This window comes from Mastigoproctus giganteus, chromosome 2 (genome assembly GCF_048544385.1).
Source record: "Mastigoproctus giganteus isolate SK-2022 chromosome 2, ASM4854438v1, whole genome shotgun sequence".
NCBI classification, from domain to species: domain Eukaryota; kingdom Metazoa; phylum Arthropoda; class Arachnida; order Uropygi; family Thelyphonidae; genus Mastigoproctus; species Mastigoproctus giganteus.
In genome coordinates, this window is record NC_143576.1 from 242,918,405 (window position 1) to 242,945,517 (window position 27,113).

General features: G+C 35.0%; 1 protein-coding gene across 1 annotated transcript in view; it reads left to right on the top strand.

Moving 5' to 3' along the window:
* The window catches only part of LOC150090326 (uncharacterized), an 88,029-nt gene extending 64,943 nt beyond the window's left edge, over positions 1-23,086 (top strand). The window contains exons 8-10 of the mRNA XM_090390269.1: positions 4,402-4,474; positions 20,456-20,542; positions 22,889-23,086. Coding sequence (XP_090246395.1) covers positions 4,402-4,474; positions 20,456-20,542; positions 22,889-22,959 — 231 coding nt within the window. The 3' untranslated portion in view covers positions 22,960-23,086. The remainder of the gene's footprint in view (positions 1-4,401; positions 4,475-20,455; positions 20,543-22,888) is intronic.
* The last annotated feature ends 4,027 nt before the right edge of the window (positions 23,087-27,113 follow it).

Genomic DNA, 27,113 nt, shown 5'->3' on the forward strand with positions numbered 1-27,113 from the left:
TTTTATTATTATTTTTTTTTTTATTATTATTTTATTTATTTATTTATTATTATTTTTTTTAACATTTAAAAATGACATGACATTGCAGAAAGCAGTGCACACTTTTTATTATTATCACTCATTCACATTCCCTGCAAAGTTCATATAAAAACTGTGACAGTTGCAAAGTCGCTTTAATAATTTTTTTAAATTTAACTTTATTTTAATTTAAGTTATTCTTTCCCTTTATTTTTTTATTATTTCATTTATATATTTATCTTATACTTTATTATTTGTGGCTTATTTTGTCTTAATTAATCCTTATTCTTGTTATACAAGTATAGCTTAACCTCATTTTATATGTAGCAGTGAGCAAACTAGGCTTGCTACTTTGGTGTTTTTATCTCATATTATGGACGCCTTCACAAATTACCTTGGTATTGCACTACTGTAATCACTGATCTTGTGGAGATGTATGTTGCTATTTATTTAAAGCGTTTTCAATTACCCAGATACTGTAGCTTCGTCCGGGGAGATTTGATGTTGCTTCTCCCAATAATGCTCCGCTACGGCTGCGTGTAATCTGCATTCCTTATCGCCTTCATGTGCCTTCGATAAGGAATCTGCATTCTTTATCGCCTTTATGTGGGGGAAACAAAACGGCGTTTAAAGGATTGTTTGGGGGAGCATGCGAAAATGATAAGGAATGCAGATTATGTGAAATCAGCCGTGGTGGAGCATTATTGGGAGAAGCAACATCAAATCTCTCCGGACGAAGCTACTATCATCAACCAGGCACATAGGTTTTGGGACCGCAAGTGGCTCGAGAGCTTGTGGATTAGTTCTATTGGAAGCAACATTAATAGAGATAGGGATATGCGGATTCATCCCCTCTTTGAGACAGTGATTCTTGGAGGGGATGAACGATTTCACCTGACGCGCTCCTGAGCCACTTCCGGTTTCGTTACGCATGAGAACAATGCACGTGTTATTGAATCACGTGACATGTGCCGTGAACCTGCAGGTATTTAAGATTGCACTGCAAAAACAAAGCGTACTGTTGAGAAAGAAGGCAGAGCTTTCGAAAGCTTCAGATTTTAGTGCTTTTAATTCTGTATATTTTATTGTATTTTATGGTATTCTTTTTCTTTTTATATACTTATTGTAAATTAGTAATACCAGTTATTAAACTATTAATTTTGTTTTTTGTTTTATTATTTCAATGCAAGGTTGGTGTAAACTACTAAAAATTTATATTATGAAATTTAATCTTCCTGTCTAATAATATTAAACCATAAAATTGTATAACGTGAACTCGATGTTAATTCAGAATCCATGTTTTACTTAAAAGGTTTTGTGAATTCTTTCTTCAATAGTTATCATAAAGAAATTGCTGGTCATACATATATTAGCATCCTGATGTAATAGCCTCTTCTGTCAGAGCCATTTATAGTAGAGAGCCTTAGATAACAGATATGTCTTTAAAATGAACCAGGAAATAATGGTTTTGTTCCAGAGAATAATTTCAATATGTAATCAAAGCCCGGAATTTAAAACAGTACTTCAACCAAGAAATGGAGGCATTGTAACTGTTATTTGGGGATGAGATTTGTGATTTCAAAATGACAATGGCTAAGAAAGGAGCACTGTGGGAGAAAAGATCAATTCTAAGTTGTGATATGGAATTGGAATTAACAGCTGGTGTGTACCATATTTGCTCATATATAAGTTGTGCTCTTTTCCCCAAAATTTTAAGTCTGTGTGGCTTTATAACCAGTTAAAAAAAAAAAAAAAAAAAAAAAAATCGTCATTGGACTGTCTTATCTCTGGTATAGTTCACTGTTATGACCAAGCAGTGATGCTTTAGCTTCTTTGATTGATTCAGAGCTTACATCCATGCAAGGATTTGAATCAGTTTTGCCATCTAGTAGAATCCTAATGGAAGTGTATCATAACTTTCTTTTAAGTAATACATGTAATTATACGGAGCAATATGGTTCTTGCTTATTCTGGGTTATTTTGATTGTTGCACGTTTAATTTAATGAATATAGTATTCTAATGCAATGATTTTGGCAATACTGGATAATGAGAGATTTCGTATTTTGACATTCCGAGAGCTGGTATTACTTAATCAGCACATGAACTAATTTATTTTTCAAGTATTCTGTATATTCAAGTGTTCTATATATTCTACATTTACATATTTCACGGTGTTCATCATAGAAGTAAAAGCAGGATGTGGCATGTGTGTGTGTTGTTATTATTATACTACTACTGTGGTTAGACTCCGTAATGTGTTTCTAATATGCCTGTAAAGAAAACATACATTAGTGCTGTGGTACATATTGTGCATAGACGTGTGTGACCACACTGAAAAGAGGTTTAAAAACTAAATGACTTAGACTTGCCTACAATGCCTAATTCAAAATAGTTTGTTGTGTGGAAATGGCCAGTAACAGAGAAGCTGCTGGGAAGTTTGAATTTTATGAATCAAATGTGCACCATTGGCTGCTTATAAAAGATACTGTAGCTTTCCACATGCAAGGCTTTCAGAGGGTCTAAACACATGTTCAGAGGTTGATAAACACATGCTTTCTTTTGTGCAAGAAAAAGAAATGGTGGTATGCTTATCAGTCAGGAAATTATTCAGTTAAAAGCATCCTAGTTGCCAACCATTTGGGTTTACCTTGCTGCAAATCCAGAGTATCAGCTGGTGGAGAAGATGTTTTATGTTGTGAAGTAGCCTTGCACTTCAATGAAAAAAATTAGCACAAATGTTGCCAACAAATATCTTCAGATTCATTTCCTACCAGCACTATGGTATTTTACTACATAGAAGCACAACTAGGTAAGTGCTTAAAATTTTCTTTTTCACTTTAAGAGTATATAATTTTGGGGGTACAGCTTATATCTAAGTAGATATGATACTTTAAAGAATTTTTGACAAAGAAATGATCAAGGGCATTAACATAAGCAGTTGGAGTTATTAGGTATTCTAGTTGGAGGTAATTTGTTGATAGTTGTTATCTTTCTCTTGAGCTCTTTAAATACAAGGTAACATTTTTGAAAACGTTCTTATTCTGAGTTAACAAATTTGATATTAACATAGGAATACTGTTCTGAACCTGTGATCTTTCTTTCTAGTTATGAATTCAGCCATGTGATTAATTCTTGCTAGAAACCAAAGTTGCTATTTAGTACAGTGGATTTTGGTTATTTGGGCCACTGGTTAATCGGGGCAGCTGTTTATTTGGGGCAAATCTTAAAAAAACAGAACCCAATCGAGAAAATAGCCGGGGTTTACGCCGCTTAATTGGGACAACATGCCGTTTAATCGGGGCAAGAGACTGCAGCACTGGAGATTACCCTATGATTGTCTCTGACCGTACCACGTGGTTCGGTTGGATTTCTGGAGGTCACAACCATAGAACAATAAAAACAATTAGCAGTCACCTGTTTATTGGGCTTTTCTGTTAGTGCAATCTATCATAAACTGATAGTAAACTCGATCTTATTAAATTTGCAATAATACCGACAGCTGCAATTCTGTGGGTTATTATAGTGAAATGTTTTTACACTTCCATGAAATCTTCAGTCATATAAAAAAATTAATTTTCAGAATCTTCTCTTCATTGCTATTTTTAAAGCTTCGTAACTTGTTACTCCATTTTCACTTGCACGTATCGTGTTACTTGCAATTTGTGTGTGCCATGTTCTTTGTTAGTGATTGCTTATCTTTTTACTGTTTTAAATTTTAACCCCCATCCACAAATGTCAGTGAACAGAAATGTCAACTAGTTAGTATGTACATATTAATTATTCTGATTATCACATATCATTTAATTTGTTAATTGGAGGTAAAAAGGGGTAATTTTGTGCTTAATATACTTTACTTTTATAGCCTGTGGATAATATTCCTCCTATTTTCACTAATTTGAATCACTGTTTAATAGAATTAAAATTCACTTCACAAATGTGATCACAATGACCGGCACTTACTACACGTCGTATAGTGAACAGTACTTTACTATGGTGGGTCCATTGTAACGTGATTTGATTGTACAGTGAACCAATAGTAAAGTGGGGGTCCATTGTATTTTTAACTATTTATATGAAACTTTGGATAATTGGGGCAGCCGCTTAATCGGACCAAAATGTACTAGTCCCGATGTGTCCCAAATAACCAGAATCAACTGTATATTGATGAGCATGATAATCCTAATATAGAAATCTTAATTAACTTTCTTATTAAAATAGATACGTGTATAAAACTAAAAACTATATATTTAAGAAAAGTGTTACACTTTACTAGCAACTGAATAAACCATCCCAGAATAATAATAATAGATCCTAATAAAAATAAACTTTGGGATATTTTTATTCTTCCATTATTACAATTTGTTTGTTTTGTTTTTGTTTAGATTTACTTCAGTTCTTCTTGTGTTGATCTTGATTCACCTTATGATGTGGTTGCTTATACTTGTTTAGTCATAGGTAAATATTTTTAAGTAACTTATTATGTGTACTTGTATTGACATGCTGTATTGGTATTGATAGCTTTACTATGAAAATATAGACATTAACTGTTAGAAGTATCTGATGCCCACAAGCTTATTATATGGTGTGCAATGGCCATTGCCCATGCATACCACATAATAAGCTTTATATTTAATACTCTGATTAGCACACCAAATTTATAAAATCAATAGGTGTAGTGCCTTTCATATACTACTCACTTTGTGGGTTAAAAAACTGCAAGAACTGTTTCAGAATTGATCACTTTTTTTGGTGCCATCATAATTTTAAATCTCTTTTGAGCACAACAACTGTGAAAAATCCATTTTTTTATATTGGAAATGTATATGTTTAATTATTTCTTTAAAACACCCCTTGCCATTGGGCATTAACTTCACTGTCAGCAAGTAAAACTTGAAAGAAATGGTTTTAAATGCCTCACTGACTGGATTTCACAGTGAAACTTGCTGCAGACAAACAATACATGACATTAGTGAGCACTTTTGTTTGTTTGCTTCAGATCTAAGATTGTGCAAGTGTGGCTTTTATTATTATAAAAAAAAAACTTTACTTTTATTTTTTTTCATGGTCAGATTTCTTCTTTAACAAAAGAATAAAAGAATTAATGATACAGATTGAAAGTCAAACCAATAATGAAGGAATAACTAAAATTCACATTGCCCTTACTTTAATAGAATTCTTATTTTCAAATTTAAGTTTCTTTTGTGTACGGTGTGGCATTTGGAATACACACAGTGAATACTACAGGGTTAATATCACACTGGTCAAATCACACTTAAGGTTGCATGGGGTCAAAAATGATCCCCTGGTTCAAAAATATGTAGTGTGGCTGTTGTATATATTTTCCTCCATTCAAATGTATTCTTAAGTCGTGGTCATTGAAATTCTTAATTCCAAGAGCACAGTGGCCAATTGCACATCCAAACCTTATGCTTATATGATATAGATATTATTATTATATAAAATATTACTGGTATAAAATACATTAAGTAGGTGCTTTTGTATGAAAAAGAACTATTGAAATACGGTGTACTCTGGTAGCGATATGTGTTGCGAACGAAGGTGGGAAGCAAGGAACCGGAAAAATAATTGTAACGATAGAAAAGCAAAAAAGAATATTTTTGAAGAGACGACCTAGGTGGAGATAGCATTGCAGAGTCTTTCATAAGACCCAAAAATTATGAAAAAAAAAAAAAAAATTATAAAAAAAATTATAAAAAAAAAATTATGAAAGACTCTGCAATGCTATCTCCACCTAGGTCGTCTCTTCAAAAATATTATTTTTTGCTTTTCTATCGTTACAATTATTTTTCCGGTTCCTTGCTTCCCACCTTCGTTCGCAACACATATCGCTACCAGGGTACACCGTATTTCAATAGTTCTTTTTCATACAAAAGCACCTACTTAATGTATTTTATGCCAGTAATATTTTATATATACATTATGGCTGTAGGGTACTGTGGGGGGTGGTAAAAGTGTTATTTTATGTATTTTCTTTTTTTTTTTAATTTATTTTTATTTATTTATTATATATAAATATTTATATATCCCCTTATAAACCCCTCCCACTTTTACACCTGACTTGATTGATTTCAGAAAATCCCAGACTCACGGGGACCCTAAATATAATAGGTATTCTTCCACTGGACTGGCTGAGGTTCGGAATGACAGACAAACACATAAGTGTAGAATAATACAATGTTTATTGGCATATCATACATAAGAAAACTTGTAACAACATCAAACTGAATACCATATTTAGTGAGAACTTGTTATCCTACCAACGTTTAAATGTGTATATATCGTGTAATCAAAATCACAGTATATCATCAACAACTACCCAAATCTAATACATATATATATATATATATATATTTGTGTCTCTTCGTGTTATACATAGATTTCAGTAGGTCATGGTATTCACTACACACAATCCGTCTCTCTTTACTCCTAAACAGTCCGTATAAATGAATAATCAACTACCATCTAATGAACAGGCTATAAAATTCACTAAGTGTTCGTTCCCAAGATTGTTAGGAAAATACATATATTCAATCACCTTTCCTTGTAGCCGGGTCAACAATCAACAATAATCAACTAAATTTATTAGTTACCTTCCTTATCAGCCAATCAACAATCCCTTAATGATCTACCTGTTTAATCAATCTCCACTCCAATAAAGTATACTCATTATAAAACAATATTCACAATAATTCAAATTTCAACTTCAAACTCCACACAGGTTAGTAATTCCCTTACACAGTTGTTAACAATTCTTAGTTACTCATTAGGTCATTTCTTTCAATCAAATATTAATACAGAACTTCACTTATAATTACAGACTAACTTATACCTTAACTACATTACCCTTATTCCCTCCACTAGTTTGTTTATCTTTCTCTATGTATTACAATGGTACATTTATCTATATATATTTATTACTTAGACATTCCCTCCTAAATTTTATATTGTTCTCCTATAGTCCTTTCCAATATTACATTAGGTTCCATTATTGTCAATAATTTATCTAACACTTACGTAATTTACTGGGCATTTCTCCCTGCTCAGTCTCCTTTCCTATCTGCCCTAGGCGTGGACTGGAATGCAAGGGTTGCCCTTCCGGGGAACATAATAATCTATCAGATGTTTCCCTACCGGGTACTGCACTGCTGGATTTAAATCAGGATCCTATATTCTTTCTCAGTCTGCATTGCGTCCGTGGACTGAAGTATTTTCCGAGTCAGACAGTCGCTCGACATCTCATTTGATTAAACTTGCCTCCAGGATTCTCTGTTTGCGTTTCTCCTTTCTTCCTCCATACTGTATTAGCTTCTACACGTGAGCTTTCCTTCCTACTCTAACTTACACAAAGTTCTTATCACAAATTCTCCCTCTACATCTTTCATCTCTCCCAGGACTGCAGCCACCACCCATACTAGACCACGACTCTTCCTCGAATGCTCTCACAAAACTTCTCTCTTCGTTCTCTTCAAAATTCCCCCCCTTTCTCACTGACTTATAGCAGATCTCCATATCAATTTCCCTTGTATTCTCATTCGTCTCCTTGGCTCTTCCGTGGCGTGTTTTCCATCCTTTGTGTGAGAACTTCCGTCTGTCCAGCAATTTCTGGTACTTTCCAGAAAGCTAAACGTAAGTTCCGGTCAGCTAGGAAAGTTCCAGGCCTTCCTTGTGACCTCATACTCACATCCATTACTACGTCGCCCACACCTGCTATTGGTCGCACCGTGAAATTTTTAAGAGGGTACTTCCGTACTCAGTGCCCTTTTCTCTTGAGTGTATGCTCCTGTCTTAAGTGGGATTTGTTTCGGTCCATTATAATTACTACTCACTAAGGAATCCTTTACAAACGAGGGATATAACTTAAGCTGGGAGTGTCTGGAATAAACTTCCAAATTCCAGTGTTTCCTAACACATGATATTTGAGCTGAAACTTACTGTTTACTCTGCAATTAATTCTCCTAATATTTAACAAAACTTATTAATTATTATTGTAAGGATGGGTCCTTACAGTACTTTTGCAATAGCAGTGACCCTGATCCATAATTCACGTTATTGTAACTCTGTCTTATCTAATCTTACTTCTCTATTGTATTATTCTTGATGATTATTATTATTATTATATATATCATATAAACTTGATAGTTTTGGAGTTGGGTTGGGGCCTCAACGGTGATTCTGGGTTATTAAGTCGGTGTCGTAGCTATCGTTATGGAACACATTAAAATGTAGTTTATTAAATTCATTGTATTTTAATTAATTTATGTGATGGAGAGTTGGATAAGAAGCCTTCCTATAAAGAAATCAAGGTAATTCCTGTATTATTTACTAAAAGTAACAAAGAATATAAGAGATATAAGAGATGCTCAATGCTGATGGGATTCTTCCTCTAGCTCAGAAAAATCACCTGAGAGGGCATAAATTCAAACTGAGGAAAGACAGATGTAGGATAGACGTGCGGAAATTTGCCTTTAGCCAGCGGGTGGTTGGTTGGTGGAACAGACTTCCATCCCTTGTGGTGGAGGTTGATAGCCTAAATAAGTTTAAGGCTCAGCTGGACAGGTATTTTGAACGAACAGAGGGGTGAAGTGGATTTTTTTTTTTTTTTTTTTGGCTGATGCTGCATAAGCTTGCTTTCTTGCATCAAATGCCTCTACTAATGCTAATGCTAATATTGAGCAGATAATAGCTCTTATTACAAAATGATATATATGCTTGTTAGCATTAGCATTAGTAGAGGCATTTGATGCAAGAAAGCAAGCTTATGCAGCATCAGCCAAAAAAAAAAAAACCCACTTCCACTTCACCCCTCTGTTCGTTCAAAATACCTGTCCAGCTGAGCCTTAAACTTATTTAGGCTATCAACCTCCACCACAAGGGATGGAAGTCTGTTCCACCAACCAACCACCCGCTGGCTAAAGGCAAATTTCCGCATGTCTATCATAGTTTCCGACAGAGATTTCTGATTGATATTTCATGTTATGGCCAGTTATACCATGTGAATTGTAAAAATAAATTATATTCATAACTACTGTGTTTTGAATATGAATTGTATTCATAACACAGAAATTATTATGAAAAAAAATGCAAACTACAAATACCGACCTATGCGGAGACAAATGGCCCCAAAATTCAAACATTTATAGTGTAACTGCTTATAAATAATTTTTTGTAAATTATTTATTTCTGATTATTTTGTCTATGCTTACCACAAATATAAAATTTTTAGTGTTCCTAAACCTGGTAGCTATTAATTAAATTCTGAACTGCATCATCACAGAGACTAATTTTCCCACCCAAACTTTAGGTGCTTATGAAACAGTTTCCAGTATACGTTTTAGTTTGGTTCTCTAATAAATAGTGTTATATGGCTTGGAATTAAAATATCAGTCATAGACATAGTAGTTACAAAAATATTTATATAAATAAATAAAACAAATAAAAATATATAGTTATGTTAGTTAAAAGCTGAGTTCGTAACATAAATCATTGGATGGGATATTTATTGCCTCATTATTTAATAGCTTATAGTGTAGTGGCTTATGAATATTTCATTTTGTTTCTTTGCACCTGGGGGAAATAAATAAAATATCCAATCTGTAACTGATAATAGTTATAAAAAAAAATCTTTTGTAGCTGAAGTAAACAAGGGCAAATTTTCACACCAAATTTAAGTTCTTATGCCATGGCTTGCACTGGTGGTTCCTGATTTTGGTTTTGGTTTTTTTTTTAAGAGCATTAGCAACTAAGGCCATATTGCTCCGGGGATATGTGGTGGTCATTCCCTGACCTTTCCGCATCCTCCATATTTGGTTGTCACGGGCTCGAACCCCGGTCTAATCGAGAAGCGTGTGCTACGCACTGCTGCTCCTGCCGACCTGGCTACGGAGGTGCCCGGTGGTTCCTGATTGAAATTCAGTATTCTAATTGATATTACTTTTAAGAGTGTAAAAACAAAATACAGTAGTTATTGGAAAGTAACAACATGAAAAATTCGAACTACTTTCATAACACAAATGGTTGCAGAAGGTATTTTCCATTTGAATGTTTTTGAAGCTTATGTAACTGAATGTGAACATTTTTCTGTTATTTTTATCTTCTTGCCAGTGATGTTCTGTTTCCAAAATTAACTGAGTAGACTGACTGATCTAGTAGAATTGACTAAGTAGACCAAAATTAACTAAGTAGATTGAAATTCTAGTGAAAAACTGATAGTTTTCTCACTAGAATTTTTCAAACAAAACAATCCCCATCTAGATCCATGTATTACTTGGATCAGACTGCAAATACCAAAATTCGAAGTGGATGGTGCTTCTAATTCAAGTGATTGTTCCTCTGCATTGTGGGCAGGTTATTGCGTTACCCACCTGTTAGCTAAGGAAAGCAAACCTTTTTCTGATTAGGAATTTTAGTTTCATACCATTTATAATGGTATAAAGGGCTGAAAATATCAGTAAGAATTTGTTTAATCAATTCAGAAATAAAGCAAAAGAACTTAAGCTTTTGTTTACCACTGGATGAGAGGAATGACTCAGGTGATACTGCTCAGTTAATCATTATTGAAGACAACAGAATCTGTTGAAGTGTTCAAAGAATGACGTAGTCTTAAAAGTACATGATACAACAGTAGGGGAAGATTTGTTTTTGTTAGTGTGTGTGAATAAATCATGAAGGAACTATTGAGCTGTCCTGGACAAAACTAAAAGGCGTGACAACAGATGGAGCGTCAAGTGTGATTGAAAAGAAAAACAGGTTTGATGGGTACAATTAGATAAGAAATGGACAAAAAAAAATTTTGTTTGCATGGAATTTCACTAGTTCATTCACCAACAGCCACTTTATTGAAGAATTTTGAAGGTTTAATATGAAAGTTATGCCTCCTAGCATTAGTAGAGACATATGATGCAAGAAAGCAAGCTTATGCACCATCAGCTAAAAAAAAAAAAAAAATCCGCCCATTTCACCCCTCCATTTGTTCCAAATGCCTGTCCAGCTTAGCCTTAAATTTATTTAAGCTATCAACTTCCACAACAAAAGATGGAAGTCTGTTCCACCAATCAACTACCCGCTGGCTAAAGGCAAATTTCCGCACATCTGTTCTACAACTGTGTTTCCTCAATTTGAATCTGTGGCCCCTCAGGTTCTTAATCTGAGCAAGAGGAAGAATCCCATCAGCATTCAGCTTGCTCAACCCATTCAAGGCCTTACAGACCTCATTCAGATCATCATGCAGGTGCCTACTCTCCAGGTGCTGCAATTTGCAGAAATTAAGCCTTTCTTTGTAAGAGCACCCCTTTATTCTCCTTACCAATCTTGTTGCCCTTCTTTGTACTCATTCTAGCAACTCTACATCCTTGCTAAAATAAGGCCTCCAGACTTGTACACAGTACTCTAGGTGTGGCCTGACCATTGGAAAGTAACAGCATGAAAAACTCAAACTACTTTCATAACACAAATGGTTGCAGAAGGTATTTTCCATTTGAATGTTTTTGAAGCTTATGTAACTGAATGTGAGCATTTTTCTTGTATAATGGGATAATTGCCTCCCTGTCCCTGCTAGCAAAATTCCTATATATCATTGACAAGACTCCATGACCTGCCCTGGCAGCCCGTCTGCACTGCTCAGTGAACTTCATATTCGACTGCACAATTACCCCCAGGTATTTTTCACTTTGCACTTCCCTGAGTGTAGTACCACACAGTTGGTACTTTTCTCTTCGGTTATTGCTACCCATATGCATTACTTTACATTTGTCAATGTTAAACTTCAGTTGCCACTTCTCAGCCCGTTGGAGTAGCATACTGTCTTTACTGTCATTAACAAACTTGCCAACCTATGTATCATTTGCAAACTTGGACATTAAACTTGATTTACCTTCATCAATAGCATTAATAAATATATAAAACAACAATGAGCCCAACACCAAACCCTGGGGAATTCCACTAATAACATTTGTCCATGAAGACCAGTGTCAATTGATTACCACTCTCTGTCATCTCCCACTCAACCATCCCTTTATCCATTGTAGCAACCTACCCTTAATGCCATACCTCTCCAATTTGTACAGCAGTCTTGCATGTGCAACAGTATCAAAAGCTTTTCTGAAATCCAAGTGTATGATATCAAAATTATTTTTGGCATTCAATTCCTTAGTGACCACATCATAGTATCCAGTCAAATTGGTCAGACAAGACCTACCTTTAAAAAACCCATACTGTGTCTTAACTATTACTGCAGTCTTGTCTAGATGATCCTGCAATTCTTCTTTAATCAGTGATTCCATTATTTTCCCTGGAACACAAGTTAAACTAATAGGTCTATAGTTACTTGTGTCACATTTTGAACCCCCTTTGTGAATTAGTGATACATTTGCACACCTCCAGTCCATAGGAACCACCCTTGAGTCTAAGGAAGTTCTCATAATTATGGCTAAGGATTTGCTTACTTCCTTTGCTGCCTCTTTTAATATAACTGGAACTGGATAGATCCCATCCACCCCAGGTGCCTTTTTTATGTTTAACTTCAACAATTTCTCCTCCACTTTGCTCTCAGTTATTACAAAATCACTTAGCTCCCTGTTAGAGTTTGATAAACTTCTGGCACTCCCCTCATTGAATAACTCCTCATGTGTGAATGTAGATGCAAAATACTCATTCAATTTATCTGCTACCTGAGCATGATCATCATTTAACATTGACAAATGTAAAGTACTACATATGGGAAACTGTAATCCCAGAGCAACCTATCAACTCTGGTGCTACACTGACAGTGGTAGAGAATGAAAGGGACCTGGGGGTAATTGTGCAGGCAGATATGAAGTTTTCTGAGCAGTGCAGATGGGCTGCAAGAGTAACTCATGGTGTCTTGTCAATGATATACAGGAATTTTTCTAGCAGGGATAAGGAGGTGATTATTCCCTTGTATAAGGCAATGGTCAGGCCACACTTTGAGTACTGTATACAGATCTGGAGGCCTCATTTCAAGAAGGATGTAGAGCTGCTGGAACGAGTACAGAGAAGGGCAATGAGATTAGTGAATGGAACAAAGGGTTGCTCTTACAAAGAAAGGCTTAAGTTTTGCAAATTACAGTGTCTGGAGACTAGGCACCGGCAAGGTGATCTGATAGAGGTGTATAAAGCCTTGAATGGTTTGAGTATGCTCAATGCTGATGGGATTTTTATTCTTGCTCAGAATAATCACCCGAGAGGACATAAATTCAAATTGAGGAAAGACAAATGTAGGATAGATGTGCGGAAATTTGCCTTTAGCCAGCAGGTAGTTGGTTGGTGGAACAGACTTCCATCCCTTGTTGTGGAAGTTGATAGCCTAAATAAATTTAAGGCTCAGCTGGACAGGTATTTCAAATGAACGGAGGGGTGAAATGGGAGGTTTTTTTTTTTTTGGCTGATGCTGCATAAGCTTGCTTTCTTGCATCATATGCCTATGCTAATGCTAATAGTCAACCCATCTATGTTAAGTGGTCCAATCTGATTCATTCCTTTCCTTCTAGAGTTTACATAAGAAAAAAACTCTTTGCTGTTTTTCTTTGCATTCTTTGCCAAGGATTTCTTGTAATCTGTGTTTGCCTGCCTACCCTCCTTTTTGACTTGATTACAGACTAGTTTATATCTGCCATAGGCTTCTGTATCACCTGATACTTTATATGCACCCCATACATTTTTCTTCTCTGCCACAAGCCTCATTAGTTCATCTGACATCCATTTAGTTCTAAACTTTGAACAGTATTTCTTAGTTGAAATGAAAAGCCCAATAGCCTCCAAAATTAAGTCCCTGGAGGCTTCCCATTTAGAATTCAACATTGGTAACATCATCAGAAAGCAATAGCCCTTCCCTTTAGCCTTGATGGTAGTTACATCTTTAAGTAACTCCCCATCAGTACATTATGATCACTGTCACCCAGTGGTTCCTTTATCTGCAAATTCTTAATGCATGAATAATCACTGCTGATAATCAGATCAAGAGTATTACTCCCTCTGGTTGCCTCTCGAACATGTTGCTGTAGAAAATAGTCATGCAATAAATCAACAAAAGTCTTGTTAGTGTGTGTGAGTGACCAACCCACAAGTTCCAGTCGATATCTGGAAAGTTAAGATCCCCCATTATAAGACATTCTGATTTACTGGCCCACTCTATTTCTCTGCAGAATTGCTCATTATACTCATCGGATTCATTAAGCCTACAACACACACCTACTCTCATTTTTCCTTTCCCAGTGCTTATGTCACACCAAACAGACTCAACATTGTATTGTCCACCACATAAACTGGATCACTTCCTTAGATTTTATGTTTCTTAACTAACAGTGACACCACATCTCTGATATCCCAACAATATTTCCTTTTGATGTCTTGGCTAGCACTTCAATCTCATCAAATTTATTAACTGTACTCCTGGCATTGGTGTACATGCAAGTATACATGCACCTGTTTCTATTCTTAGTTACCCTAACACAGCCCGTGTATTTATTTGTTCCACTGTGACACCCAGCAGTCCTGGAAATCTCCATTACCTTGCTTTCCAGGCTGCTGTTCATTCTAATAGAAGCTGTGTAAGAATCACTTTTGCCCCTCCCCGTGGCCACTGTTAACCTTTTAGTTTGTGTATCCCCCCAAGCTAGCAGTTTTCCAACCCACCTAACACTGCCTCGATAGCATCAGCAAATATTCTTGCACCCTTTCTATTTAAGTGTACCCCATTCCTGTAGAAGCAGTCTCTCCTGTCAACAAGCACAAACCAGGCTGAAAAAAATTCTGCCCCTTGAACCTTGCCCAATCTCTCCATGGCCGAATTGATCGACAAGGCTCTCATATACTCCCTCCTATCGTGTCTGGGCAGAATTGCAGACACTTTCACATTCAGCCCTAACTCGTAACTTTTATTTCAACATTGACACTTGTTGAGTAAATCTGCAGATCTCATACTCTTTCTTAATGTCATTAGTTCCAATGTGTACAACAATATCACCTTTTGTGCCCTTTAAAGATGATATCTGTTCTACAACGTTATCAACTTTTCGAGTCACAGCACTCTCGCTAGTCTGTGATCTTTACTTCACAGCTCTAGTCTGGGTCATGATTTCCATTTAAATAAAATTTAATTAACAATGAAATTTAATAAGATTAATAATATTTTTGATTAATTGATAATACTATAATAAGCTAACAGATTCTAAGGTTACTATAATTTCACTATTGGCTAACAGATTCCTTCGTATTACGCTATTTAGTTTTACTTTATACCTTATGCTATCAGCCCACGATATATCTATATATATATATATATATACAGGGTGATTCACTACCAGTGCGACAAACTTGCAGGAGGTGTAGGGGGTACAAAGACGAATCGGAATCACATATCATTGCAGGGTCCGAAATGCCTTTGTCATGCGGTAGAGGACGTTGAACGGGAAGTCACGTGAACAGCGATCCCGCTGGAAGTCAGCATTTGTGAACCGTTTCTGTTGAAGAAACCAAGTAGCAAAAGTCCTCCGGAGTGAATAATCCACGGGTGGACGCGTTGCAGATTGTATGAACTCATTTGGTTTGTTGACAGTATCCTCCATACAGTGGATTGGGAAATACCCAATCGTTGGCCTATCGCTCAAATACTCCTACTTGGATTGCCTTCTGCAAGACATAGGACATTCTCCTCATTGTCTGGCATCCTTGTTGTTCGCTCTCGATTCATGGTACCTCTCGTGAAACAACCAGTCTCACGTAACCTTCTGTGCACACGTGCGAAAATCGTATGATGAGGAGCATGCCTGTGCTGAAAACGTTCCTGGTACAAGCGCAGAGCGGCGCGCCCATTACAGTCCGCAGCTCCATATGCGAGGTGCATGTCGGCCAGTTCAACGTTTGAATGCTCGTCCATCCTACTGCCTCGGGAACCGGTTCGCAAATGCTGACTACCAGCGGGATCAATTTTCACGTGACCTCCCATTCAACATCCTCTACCGCATGACGAAGGCACCTCCGTAGCCAGGTGAGAAGGAGCAGCGGTGCGTAGCACACGCTTCTTGATTACACCAGGGTTCGAGCCCGTCACCACCGGATGTGGAAAGGTCAGGGAATGACCACCGCATATCCCGGAGCAATATGACCTTAGTTGCTAATGCTCCTAAAAACCAAATAACAACAACAACTGCATGAAGAAGGCATTTCGGACCCTGCAATGCTATGTGATTCCGATTCGTCTTTGTGCCCCCTACACCTGCAAGTTTGTTGCACTGGTAATGAATCACCCTGTATATATATATACAGGCATACCTCGGTTAACGTTACCTCTGATAACGAAGCTTCGATATAACGAAGTCGGCAATTTCAAGCCCCATTTAACATAAAAAAAAATATTCCAGTTTAATCACCTGAAATCTAAACAAACTGAAGAAATTACGGAAACCTTTGGGGCTTCTCGTGGTTGGTTCGAGAAATTTAAAAAACGGGCCAGGATTCATAGTGTAAAATTAACAGGAGAAGCTGCAAATAAGTTTCCAGGAAAACTAAAGGAAATAATTGAACGTGAAAATTTTCCATATTTGGTGTTCAATGTTGACGAAAGCGGTTTGTTCTGGAAACGGCTACCAACAAAAACCTTCATTTCTATTGAAGAAAAATCAGCTGCTGGGTTCAAAGCAGCCAAAGACCGTTTAACGTTACTCTTTGGATCAAATGCCTCTGGCGATTATAAATTAAAATTGTTATTAGTTTACCATTCAGAAAATCCGAGGGCGTTAAAAGGTAACATAAAAATGAATTTACCTGTAATATGGAAAGCAAATAGAAAAGCGTGGGTTACCAAGGAGTTATTTACTGATTGGTTTGTTAACCACTTTTGTCCTGAAGTAAAACGGTATTGTCAAAAAAAAACAACTTTGAAGAAAAAGCTCTTTTGTTGTTAGACAATGCTCCGGGACATCCTACTGATCTTAACACGTTGGACACATGCATTCCTGTCAAAGTTGTGTTTCTTCCAGCAAACACAACTTCCCTGATTCAACCATTGGATCAGGGAGTAATAGCATCATTTAAAGCTTATTATGTGCGTCGAACATTAAGCAGTTTAACTGAACTAGAGGATAAAGAGGAAATGACAGTTAAAACGTTTTTTGGAAAAACTACACCATTAAAAACGCAATTGAAAACATTGATAGTTCTTGGAAAGAAGTCACTAAGAAATGCTTAAATGGAGTTTGGCGCAAAATATGGCAAAATAAGTTTGGCCCAGAAGTTGTACTAGAAGAAGAAAATAACATCCAAGAAATTAGAAATTAAGTTATCAAGATGGCTCAATCAATAGGTTTCGAAAATGTCGATGAAGAGGATGTTAGAAATTTATTGAATGCAGAACATGATGTTTTTTTAGTGGAAGATTTAGAAAACCTTGTTAGCAACGAAGACAAAGTTAATGAAGACGAAGTTAAAGAAGTTCCTGCCGAAAAAGTGTTAACAACCAAAGATTTAAAAAGGTGCTTAAATGACATTGAAAACGTTTTAAATTTTTTTAGTGAAAATGATCCTGATTTAGGAAGAAGTGTTATTGTTAAGCGATCAGTGTTAAATGCAATAACTTCGTATAGGCAATTGCTAAATGAAAGAAAAAGAGCATAAACAACAACTTTAGACTCGTATTTTAAAATGTAATTTCACTTTGTATGTAAGTTGACTGTTTATTTAATAAAACTTTTCTTTGTTCGGAAAAAAAGCTTTTCATTTTCTTTACGTAGGAACGTATCCCTATTCTGGCCATAGTATTTTTACCTCTGAAAACGAAGTTTCGCTTAACGAAGTAATTTCGTAGAACGCATCCTATTCGTTATTCGAGGTATGCCTGTATATATATTACGTTATCAGTTTACGATATATATATATATACGTTACGCTATTTCTTATCGACTACAATATGGCAACTAGTTCAACAATATTGGTGCCAACACCGGGAGTAGTAACTTTCAAAAATCACTAGTTAAATTCAAAATAAGAAGCTAACGAATGCTACTAAACCTATTTAATATCTCTGTAAAACACAATGTAGTATGTTAATTAACGAAGAATACAGTAAAAATTAAAAATACTTATCCCTTTACAGCAGCCAAAAATCCACCAACTGTTCTCTTCTGTAACTAGAGCACCCTCAAAAATTGTGAACTTAGTTTGATTTCATGGATTCAATTATTACCAATTTCAATCTTTTTTGTTTAAAATTGGTGCTGAATAAATGGGATGCTTTGTGATGTAAATTGGTGAAATAATGAGCACTTCAACCTGCACAGAGTGTAATCTGCCTTTGATTTCTTAAAGAATTACAAATTATTTTCAGACGTTTTGTGGTAGTGACTGTAGAGATAGCAGAACTAGTAAATTATGGTGACTTCGTTTACATAGTTGTTAATTTAATTACACATTTCTTGTTGATATCTAGCATTTTATAATTATATGCATAATAGATCCTGAATTAGTCAACAGGTAACTATTAATAATAATCAGGTAAAGATTAATTTTAGCTTTATAAGGAAAGTGTGGGCTATTAAATAATAAGACTTCAGTGTAGCCGACCGGGCTAGCTGGGTGGGTAAAGTGCCTGTCTGGTAACCCAAAGGTCGCGGGTTTGGATCAGAGTATAAAATGCAAAAACATTGGGAGGTGCATTATGGCCACATAAGCTGATGCGCCAACAACTAAAAAAAAAAAAAAAAAAACTTCAGTGCAGCCACTACACACCAGGCACCACCTCTGAAACAAAGGCACATCAGTTGACTTTAAGCCTTTCCCTAGATCTCTGCCATGTTCCAACACACTCATTTGCTTTGCAGTGAGACAGGTTTCATTACCTTGTATTTTTGCAGTCTGCTAGAAAAATGACAGAACAAAGAATCGAACAACAAATCAACCTCAATTTTCAACCAAACCAAAGAAAACATCAACTGAAAGTTGAGTTGTTACATTAAGTTTATGGGGAAGATACTATTGCAAGAGTGTGCATGTTTGAAGCATGAAAGATTTTTAGAAGGAAGAGAGATTTTTAGAAGACAATAAATGACCAGGTCATTTGGTATCTATGAAAACTGATGAAAATATGGACCAGGTAAGGACTTTGATTAGACATGATAATTGTTTAAGCATTAGAATGGTTGTATCAGAATTCCATATGGACAAAGGCACAGTTAGAAAAATTTTGAATGAAGGCCAACGAATGAAAAGACTCCAAGTTTGTGAAGATGTTTGAAAAAAATTGAAGAAGATCCAGACTTTCTGAGTACTGGCTGTTCCACTATGACACAGAAACTAAACAATAGCAAATGCAGTGCAAGACAAAACAATCTCCCATACCAAAAAAAAAAAGGCAAGAATGTCAGAATCAGAATTAAAACCATGCTTCTTGTTTTAGTAATAGTAGTAATAGTATTTGCCATATAGCCAATAAAAAAAAAAAAACAAACAAGTAGATAAGAAAATACAAATTACATATGCTAATTTACAATAAATGCAAATTATATAAACTGTCCAGTTGACCTTTGAATTTATTCAAACTGTTGGTGTCAACTAGCTACAAGGGCAACTTGTTCCAGCTGGCTAAAAGAAAACTTAGTTCTAGAATTCTTTATATGAGAATTCCACCTTCATTCATTTTGCTAATCCCTCTTAGAGCCTTAAACCTCAATCAGGTCACTTCTGAGGTGCCTTGTTGCCAAGCTCTGTAGCCTAAATAATCTGAGTCTTTACTCATACAGTTATCCTTCTTCTGATCTCATCATTCGAGTTGCCCATCTTTGAACCCTTTCAAGAAGCTTATTGTGTCTTTTTTCAGATGAGGTCTCCCTACTTGAACACAGAATTCCAAGGAAGAGACCTGAAATGTGGAACAATGGTTAGATACTCCATCATGACAATTCTCCAGCACACACACTGCACTCTTTGTTTACCAATTTCTGGCCAAGAAAACAAATCCCTGTGTGTGAACATGCACCCTACTTGCCAAACCTGTGACTTTTCTCTTCCCTGAACTGAAAAGTGTACTTAAGGGAACCCATTTTCAGTCCATTGAAGACATTCATCTAAAGAACAACTGAAGTGTTAAAAGGGCTTACAGAAGATTACCTTCAGAAATGTTTCTATGCTTGGAAGAAACGTTGAACAGTGTGTGCAAGCCCAATGCAATTATTTTTAAGAGAATAACTTGTAAGGTACGAAATATTTCATTATATTTGTTTTATTGCAACAGTCTCATTATTTAATAGCTGCACCTTATATAAAATAGCTAATAGTAATTTGGCCCTTTTTAAACTTATGAAATGTATCCTACTTTGCATCATGCAGAAACTTTTAAAGTGTCTTTTACAACACATGTATGTTTGTATTATTATTAATATTATAATATAATTTTTTTTTTCCCACAAGGAGTGCTTGCAGTTTTATTGAGGATTTATGTTCTGATGCACCTTAAGACAGCATGTGAAAATTTTGGAAATGGATTAAGTGACAGGGGTGAGCTTATCTTGAGACTACTTCCATGTTTAATCTTTTTGTGTATGTTTTGTTCATTTAATCAGAGCAAAAAATAATCAATTTTATTTGGCATTTTAAAAAAAAAAGTCATAAGTATTTCATATAATTTGTTTACATAGATTAAATAATTATAAATATTAGAGGTGTAAAGTTGACAGAAATCTTTTCGGGAGGTTAAACAACAAAATTAACTGAGCTGAATACACTTGTATAGTCATGAACAAGCTGCTGTATATATAGGTCTGCAACAAAGCAGAGAGTCCTTCTACTATGCAAAGAAAGAAAGAATTGAACTGTTTTGACTATGTGGTAGTATATATTATTGGATAATTAGATTGGATTGAGAACATGTCATTGTGTGGCTGAAGGATCTTGGCTGATTCTGGCAATGCTAATCAGCTGACTGGAAGTGAAATCTAAGGCTGCAATGAGCTATACCTATTAATGTTGGCCACAGCTTTCATCCCTATTATGCTAGTTCCATTGGGGTTAGGACTAGGATTGCAGGGTGCCAGTCCATCCATAGGAACTTCATTGGGTTGTATTTTATACTGAGAAAGAGGGTGATATTGGAGGTGGGGCTGATCCCTGTAGTTGGAGTCTGAGATGTGTTGTACAGCCCTGTCATCTTTACAATCCTTGCTGTTATAGATTGAGCCTATAATTCTCTAATCTAATGGAACTGAGAGACCACCTTACCACACTAAATAAAATCTAAATCTACAGTTAAATCATTCAGAGAAAATGACATGTTATTGTATGTAAAAAAAATTTATCTTTTTGGATTTATTAACATTAATTTCATGAGTTGCTCCTTAATCCTCAGATCTGCAAAATAACTACTGCATTTCTATTGCCATCATGCTTTAAATTTTTTTTTTTTTACATTTAATAATGTCAAAACATTGAAAGACTTTTCGTATACAACTGGTACCTTATATGTAAGCCAAACATTTCATCAAACAAGATGGGATACTGCCAGTGCTGCATTTCTGTATGTTATGCTTTGCCCCTTCCCCTCTTATTAAAATTCATCCTACCACAGTTTTTCAACATTACTTATTTTCAGTGAAATAGCCTTGTAAAAAAAAATTGAATAAATAAAAATGAATTGTAGCAGAAAAGAATGGGCATATGCATGGCTGCCTCAGTCACCCATTTAATCAAACACCACTGACTTTTTTCTCCCCTTCCATTCAATGTCAGTGGGTGAATTCTTTTGTTCTTATTAATTTTTTACTTTCAGAAGGTGATGTCTTATGGAATTGTCAAAGTTAAAAAATATGTGAAGAACAAGTTTTGAATTTGTAATTTAAATTTGTGGCACTTTTTTTTTTTTGCTTATAAAGTTTGCTTGGTAAACAAAATGTTCATAAGAATCAAGAGACTGCTGACTGTCTTTCAGACGATGGCTGCCACTCTCAATGCATTAAATTAAAGGGAAACAAAGTTCTTTTGAATGGGCACAGGAGAACATCAGTTAGGTGTTGCAGAAAGTTCTGTATTTTAAATGTAACTAAGATCATGGAAATAGTGGGTAATTAGCCAATCTCAGGTGGAGGTAATGTGGTGTTCTAATCCCCCCCCCCCCACAAGCTTTTTCAGCTTGTATAACATGCAAATCTATCCATGAGCATAATACATGACTATGACCAAAGTAGTCAATGCACTAAAATTTCCCCAGCCAGCCAGCCAACCAATCTGAACATATTAACAAAAACATTAGCACTTTTTAATGATGTTGTTTTGGTTGTCTGATCCAAATTAATCAAATTAGATTGATAATCCAAATGAATATACTGTAATAGTGTCTTTTCTTTTTTTTTTTTTTTTCTTTCCCCTCTTACTAAAGTGAAATTTTCATTATATTGATTAAACAGGCAAGTTGAGCGAATTAAGAATGCTTTCAATTACAGACACAATATACTGATGATTCATAGTATTAGTTATTTTGGTGTTTAACACACCCTAGTGAACAATAAATTTTCTTTGGATAATATATTATATAGTTCTGTACTGTGTTTACCTGAATGCCGATGTTCTTTTCAAAGGAAATAAGAACTAACCTTATTAGTTATATTGACCACAACTAATTAGTATACAGATATTTGGTGCATGCTAATTCTTGAGAACACAATGTTACCATAGTAGCATTATTATAACTTGATTACTAATATTTCAATTTCTATATCTACCCATTTATAACTAAAAACAAATGTCTGTGTTAGCTTCAAAAGTTACTTGAAGCTAACACACACACACATTTGTTACCTAGTAAATTAAATCATTTGACTTTATTGTATACCTTTTATTTATGTATTTCAGCTTTTGCTAGTTTAGTTGCCAGAGAATCAACGTGTTTGTTAGCAAGATCAAGGGCAAACAGGACTCATTAAACATCTACAAACCTCTAGTCTTTTCAAGATGACTGTACATATATGGATAGGGGAAAAAATGTAAATAACCTGAGATGCCACACAAGTTTCTGTTCATGAAATTTTTTAACTTTTGTATCATATTTCTGTAGGTATTTATTTTAATGATGTTATTTTGGCAGCAGTTTTTTAGGTTTTAAATGAAAAAATCAAATAGTTATTTTCAGATTTGTATATATGTCAGATATTTTTAGTGATATATGTAGCATTTATAGGAAATATTTACAAAGTATTTTGATAATATTTTTGAAAATACAAAATTAAGCCTAGAAATGTAAACATTTTACTGATTATTGAATAATCATGAAATAACCATGGTAGTATTGATTAAAGTAGGCTGTTATTACTGTAATGAAAAAGACATTTTGTCACCATTACTGTAAATGTATTGTTAGGTTAAATTTTTAACAATACTCTTAACCTTAGTTTTTACAAAATGCTTTCCTGGTGACATGCTTTGTCCGGTGAAGCGAAAAGCAGTTTCCTTATTCAGCTTTGTGTAAATTCACAACATGGTGCTTGTCTGTAGTAAATTTAGATAATTACAGTTCAGAAAGGATCATAGCATAGCAGTAAGGATTCATGTACAGATTCCTTACTGCTATGATACAAACCATATGTTTATATCTATGTAATGCCACATCTAAACAGGAAATTTAATCAATTATTTATTTATTTTTTTTTAATGTGATAATTATACAGGTATTGTGTTTAATAATAAATGCACCCCTCCAGCTAATATGAGCTTTGATTTTGATACCTTGATTTGACTAATACAAGAATTTTTTTAACAAATATGAACACTTAGCATGATGTTGATAAAAACTTGCAGTGAATTTATAATAAGTTCATTACATGGTTATTTGTTCTCCCCCTCTTCCCTGGCATCTAACAATTGTTATTCTGAGCAGTTCTACAGATTTACAAAGCTTGATCAAAAAATATGATGAATGTTACAAAAAAATAAATTTTATTCAGCATTTACATTGTTAATATTCTTCAGTTTAATGTCATATTCATCACTTACAATTTTTGTTAAAAATGCAGGATCTAACACAGCTTTGCTCGAACTCAGATGAAATGAGGACATGAAACTGTCTGTGATCTCAAGTGACAGTGCATGGAACAAACTTAGCACTCGCTCACCTCATGTCCAAATCATCAATCAAAATGCCCTGAACCAAGCCAAATGAAAGAAAAGTCTCCTCAGCAGTTTCTCAAATGGTCAATCATTAATTAGATTGAATAATGGTGTGGATTTAATTGAAGTATGTTGAGAGCTAAAAGATGAAAGAAGTCGACCACTTCCTACAATTTTTGTTAAAAATGCAGGATCTGACAAATTGTCATTCAGTCCACACAACAAATGAGAATGACAAATAATAGTAATAGAGGCATGTGATGCAAGAAAGTAAGCGTATGTGCTTATGTAGCATCAGCAAAAAAAAAAAAAAAAAAAAAAAAAAATTCACACAACCATTCCCTCTAAAAGTTTGTCCAGTTCCTCCTTGAATTTATTTAAGCTATCAACTGCCACAACGACAGATGGAAGTTTGTTCTGGAAATTAACCGCCCACTGGCTAGAGGCAAATTTTCTCACATCTATTCTACAGCTCTTTCCTGAATTTGAATTTATGCTCCCTTAGGTTAATTTGAGCAAGCTGAAGAATCCCATCAGAATTCAGCGTGCTCAACCCATTCAAGGCCTTATAATCTCAATCAGATCACCTTGCAGGTGCCTAGTCTTCAGCCACTGCAATTTGCAGAACTTAAGCCTCTCTTGGTAAAAGGACCCCTCACCAATCTTGTTGCCCTTCTCTGTACAAGCTCAAGCAAATCTACATCCTTCCTAAAATAAGGCCTCCATTGCCTTATACAAAAGGGATAATCACCTCCTTTTTGCTGCTAGCAAAATTCCTGTATATCACTGACAAAATCCCATGACCTGCTCTGGCAGCCTGTCTGCATTGCTCATAAAACTTCATATCTGACTGCACAATTACTCCCATGTCTTTTTCATTTTCTTCCACCCTAAGTGTAGTACTACACAGTTGGTACGTGTTCCTCTGGAGTTACTTCTACCCATATGCAGTACTTTGCATTTGTCAATGTTAAACTTCAGTTGCCACTTCAAGTGTTCACTCAAAGCAGCATTCTGGTAGACTGAGACATAAGTTAAAACTTGGTGTGTGCATGTGTGAAAGATGTTATTGTGAGTCCCACTCAGAAAGTTTTAGGTAACATTATGCATCCAAAAATCATGACTATTCACCAAATTTTTTGATCAAACTTTGTATGTCAAAATTAGAGTTAGGAATGTTTCATTTTACACCTTTAGTGCCTTGTGTATCAATTATGCTTTTATTGAAATTCAATATTTTTTGAACCTTAAAAATTATATCTGCAGAAAAAAGCTTGTAGCTATTTGAATTAAAATATTATGCAAATTTGGACATTAAACCTGATATACCATCATCAATATAATAAATTAATAAAGAAAAGTCTGCATCTTGACATATCACTAGTAACACTGAAAGCATAAAATGTTGAGAACAATGTGATTGACTTTCAGTTGATTCCTCAAATCACATTATTTTCCAAAGAGTAAACATGTTATTAGTTTTTTTTTTTTTTACATGTGAATAACTGGTATTGAGTAGAAATGCTCTTTGAACATTTATGCAGCTTAGTGAGTTCTACTAATGTGAAAAAAAAAATGTTTCATAATTTTTGTTATATCCAGATTCCTTTAATTTCCTTTGTAGCTGTGTTGTGTATATACAGTAATACTAAGACTTGAGTGAAGCTTGTGCTAATATTTATACATGAATGCATATAATTACATAAAACAGTAATTCTAAAACTTAAGTAAATTTAGGACAAATGCCTCAGGTGTTCAAGAGCTAAAACTATTGTAAAAGTATGACAATAGTCTCAGTTTGTATGCACTCATGAGCAAACTAAGTTTGCTACAAAATGCATTGATTACATATTGTAAAAGAAAGGAGCCATGAATTGCTTTGTTATTGTACTTGCATTTCAAATAAAAAGCACTGCTCCATGGTAGAGGTGTGTATATTTTTATTTATTTAAAATGTATTCCATTACCCATAAGCCCGGTTTTGAGCACTCGGTGGCATCTTATTGTTGAGCAAGTATGCTCAATCAGAGAAAGACTGGTCAAACCAATGATATGTGATCTACAGTATGTAAAATGCCCAACAGAGCAGCAAATTTGAAATTAATTTCCTCCACTAGCTTCAGGCACATGAAACTACTTGTGACTATAATACTGAGTTAATCCACAGTGACTTTCCGATGCAATGTAAGATTGCTGCATTTATAAGCAAAAATTAGCGTACTCTTTGCTACATTCAAAACTTAGACCATTGCCTTAGCTATATACTAGTGTTTTTTGGCTTTCATGTGTACTTGAAGTCTTTGGCCTAAATTTATTTGAGTTTTAAATATGCTGATCCATTGGGCATCTCACATATTGTGGATATATCTCATCATTGGAGTATCAAGTCTTACTGACTATTTTCTTTCCCTATGGTAAAGTGCCAATAGATGTCAAAAGTGAGTGCAATACTGAGGCAACTCATGGTAGCTTGCATTACCATGGGGACAATTCAGGATAATGCTCTGCTTATGAGACATTGTTATCTGTCAATTGTAAAGGTAACATTTTCAAAATATATTCATCATGAAAATGAAATCCATTATCAGAAAGCATTCACAGTTGGCTGGAGATCATGGTTTATTGGTCAATTAGGTAAAATTTTGTAGATAAAATTAACTATATTCTACTTACTCACACATTTTACTTTGTTGCTAATTTGTATTTGCATGAGTTGCTCAGTGGTTATAATCACCATCCTCCCCACACCAGGTAGAGAGATCTGGGTTTGAATCCTATCAATGATGCAAGGAGCTTTTATGGGCTGTTTTCACTCTGTGACTGAGTTAGTCAGTCTCAGGCATTGATATCATTGATTTTTCTTGAACATTTATCCCTTTATAAAACAAGCGTTAAATAAGCATGCTACCCTAGCTGCTTTATCTCGTGTTTGATCCCATACATTATCTGAACTCAAGGATATGTCAATGGACAG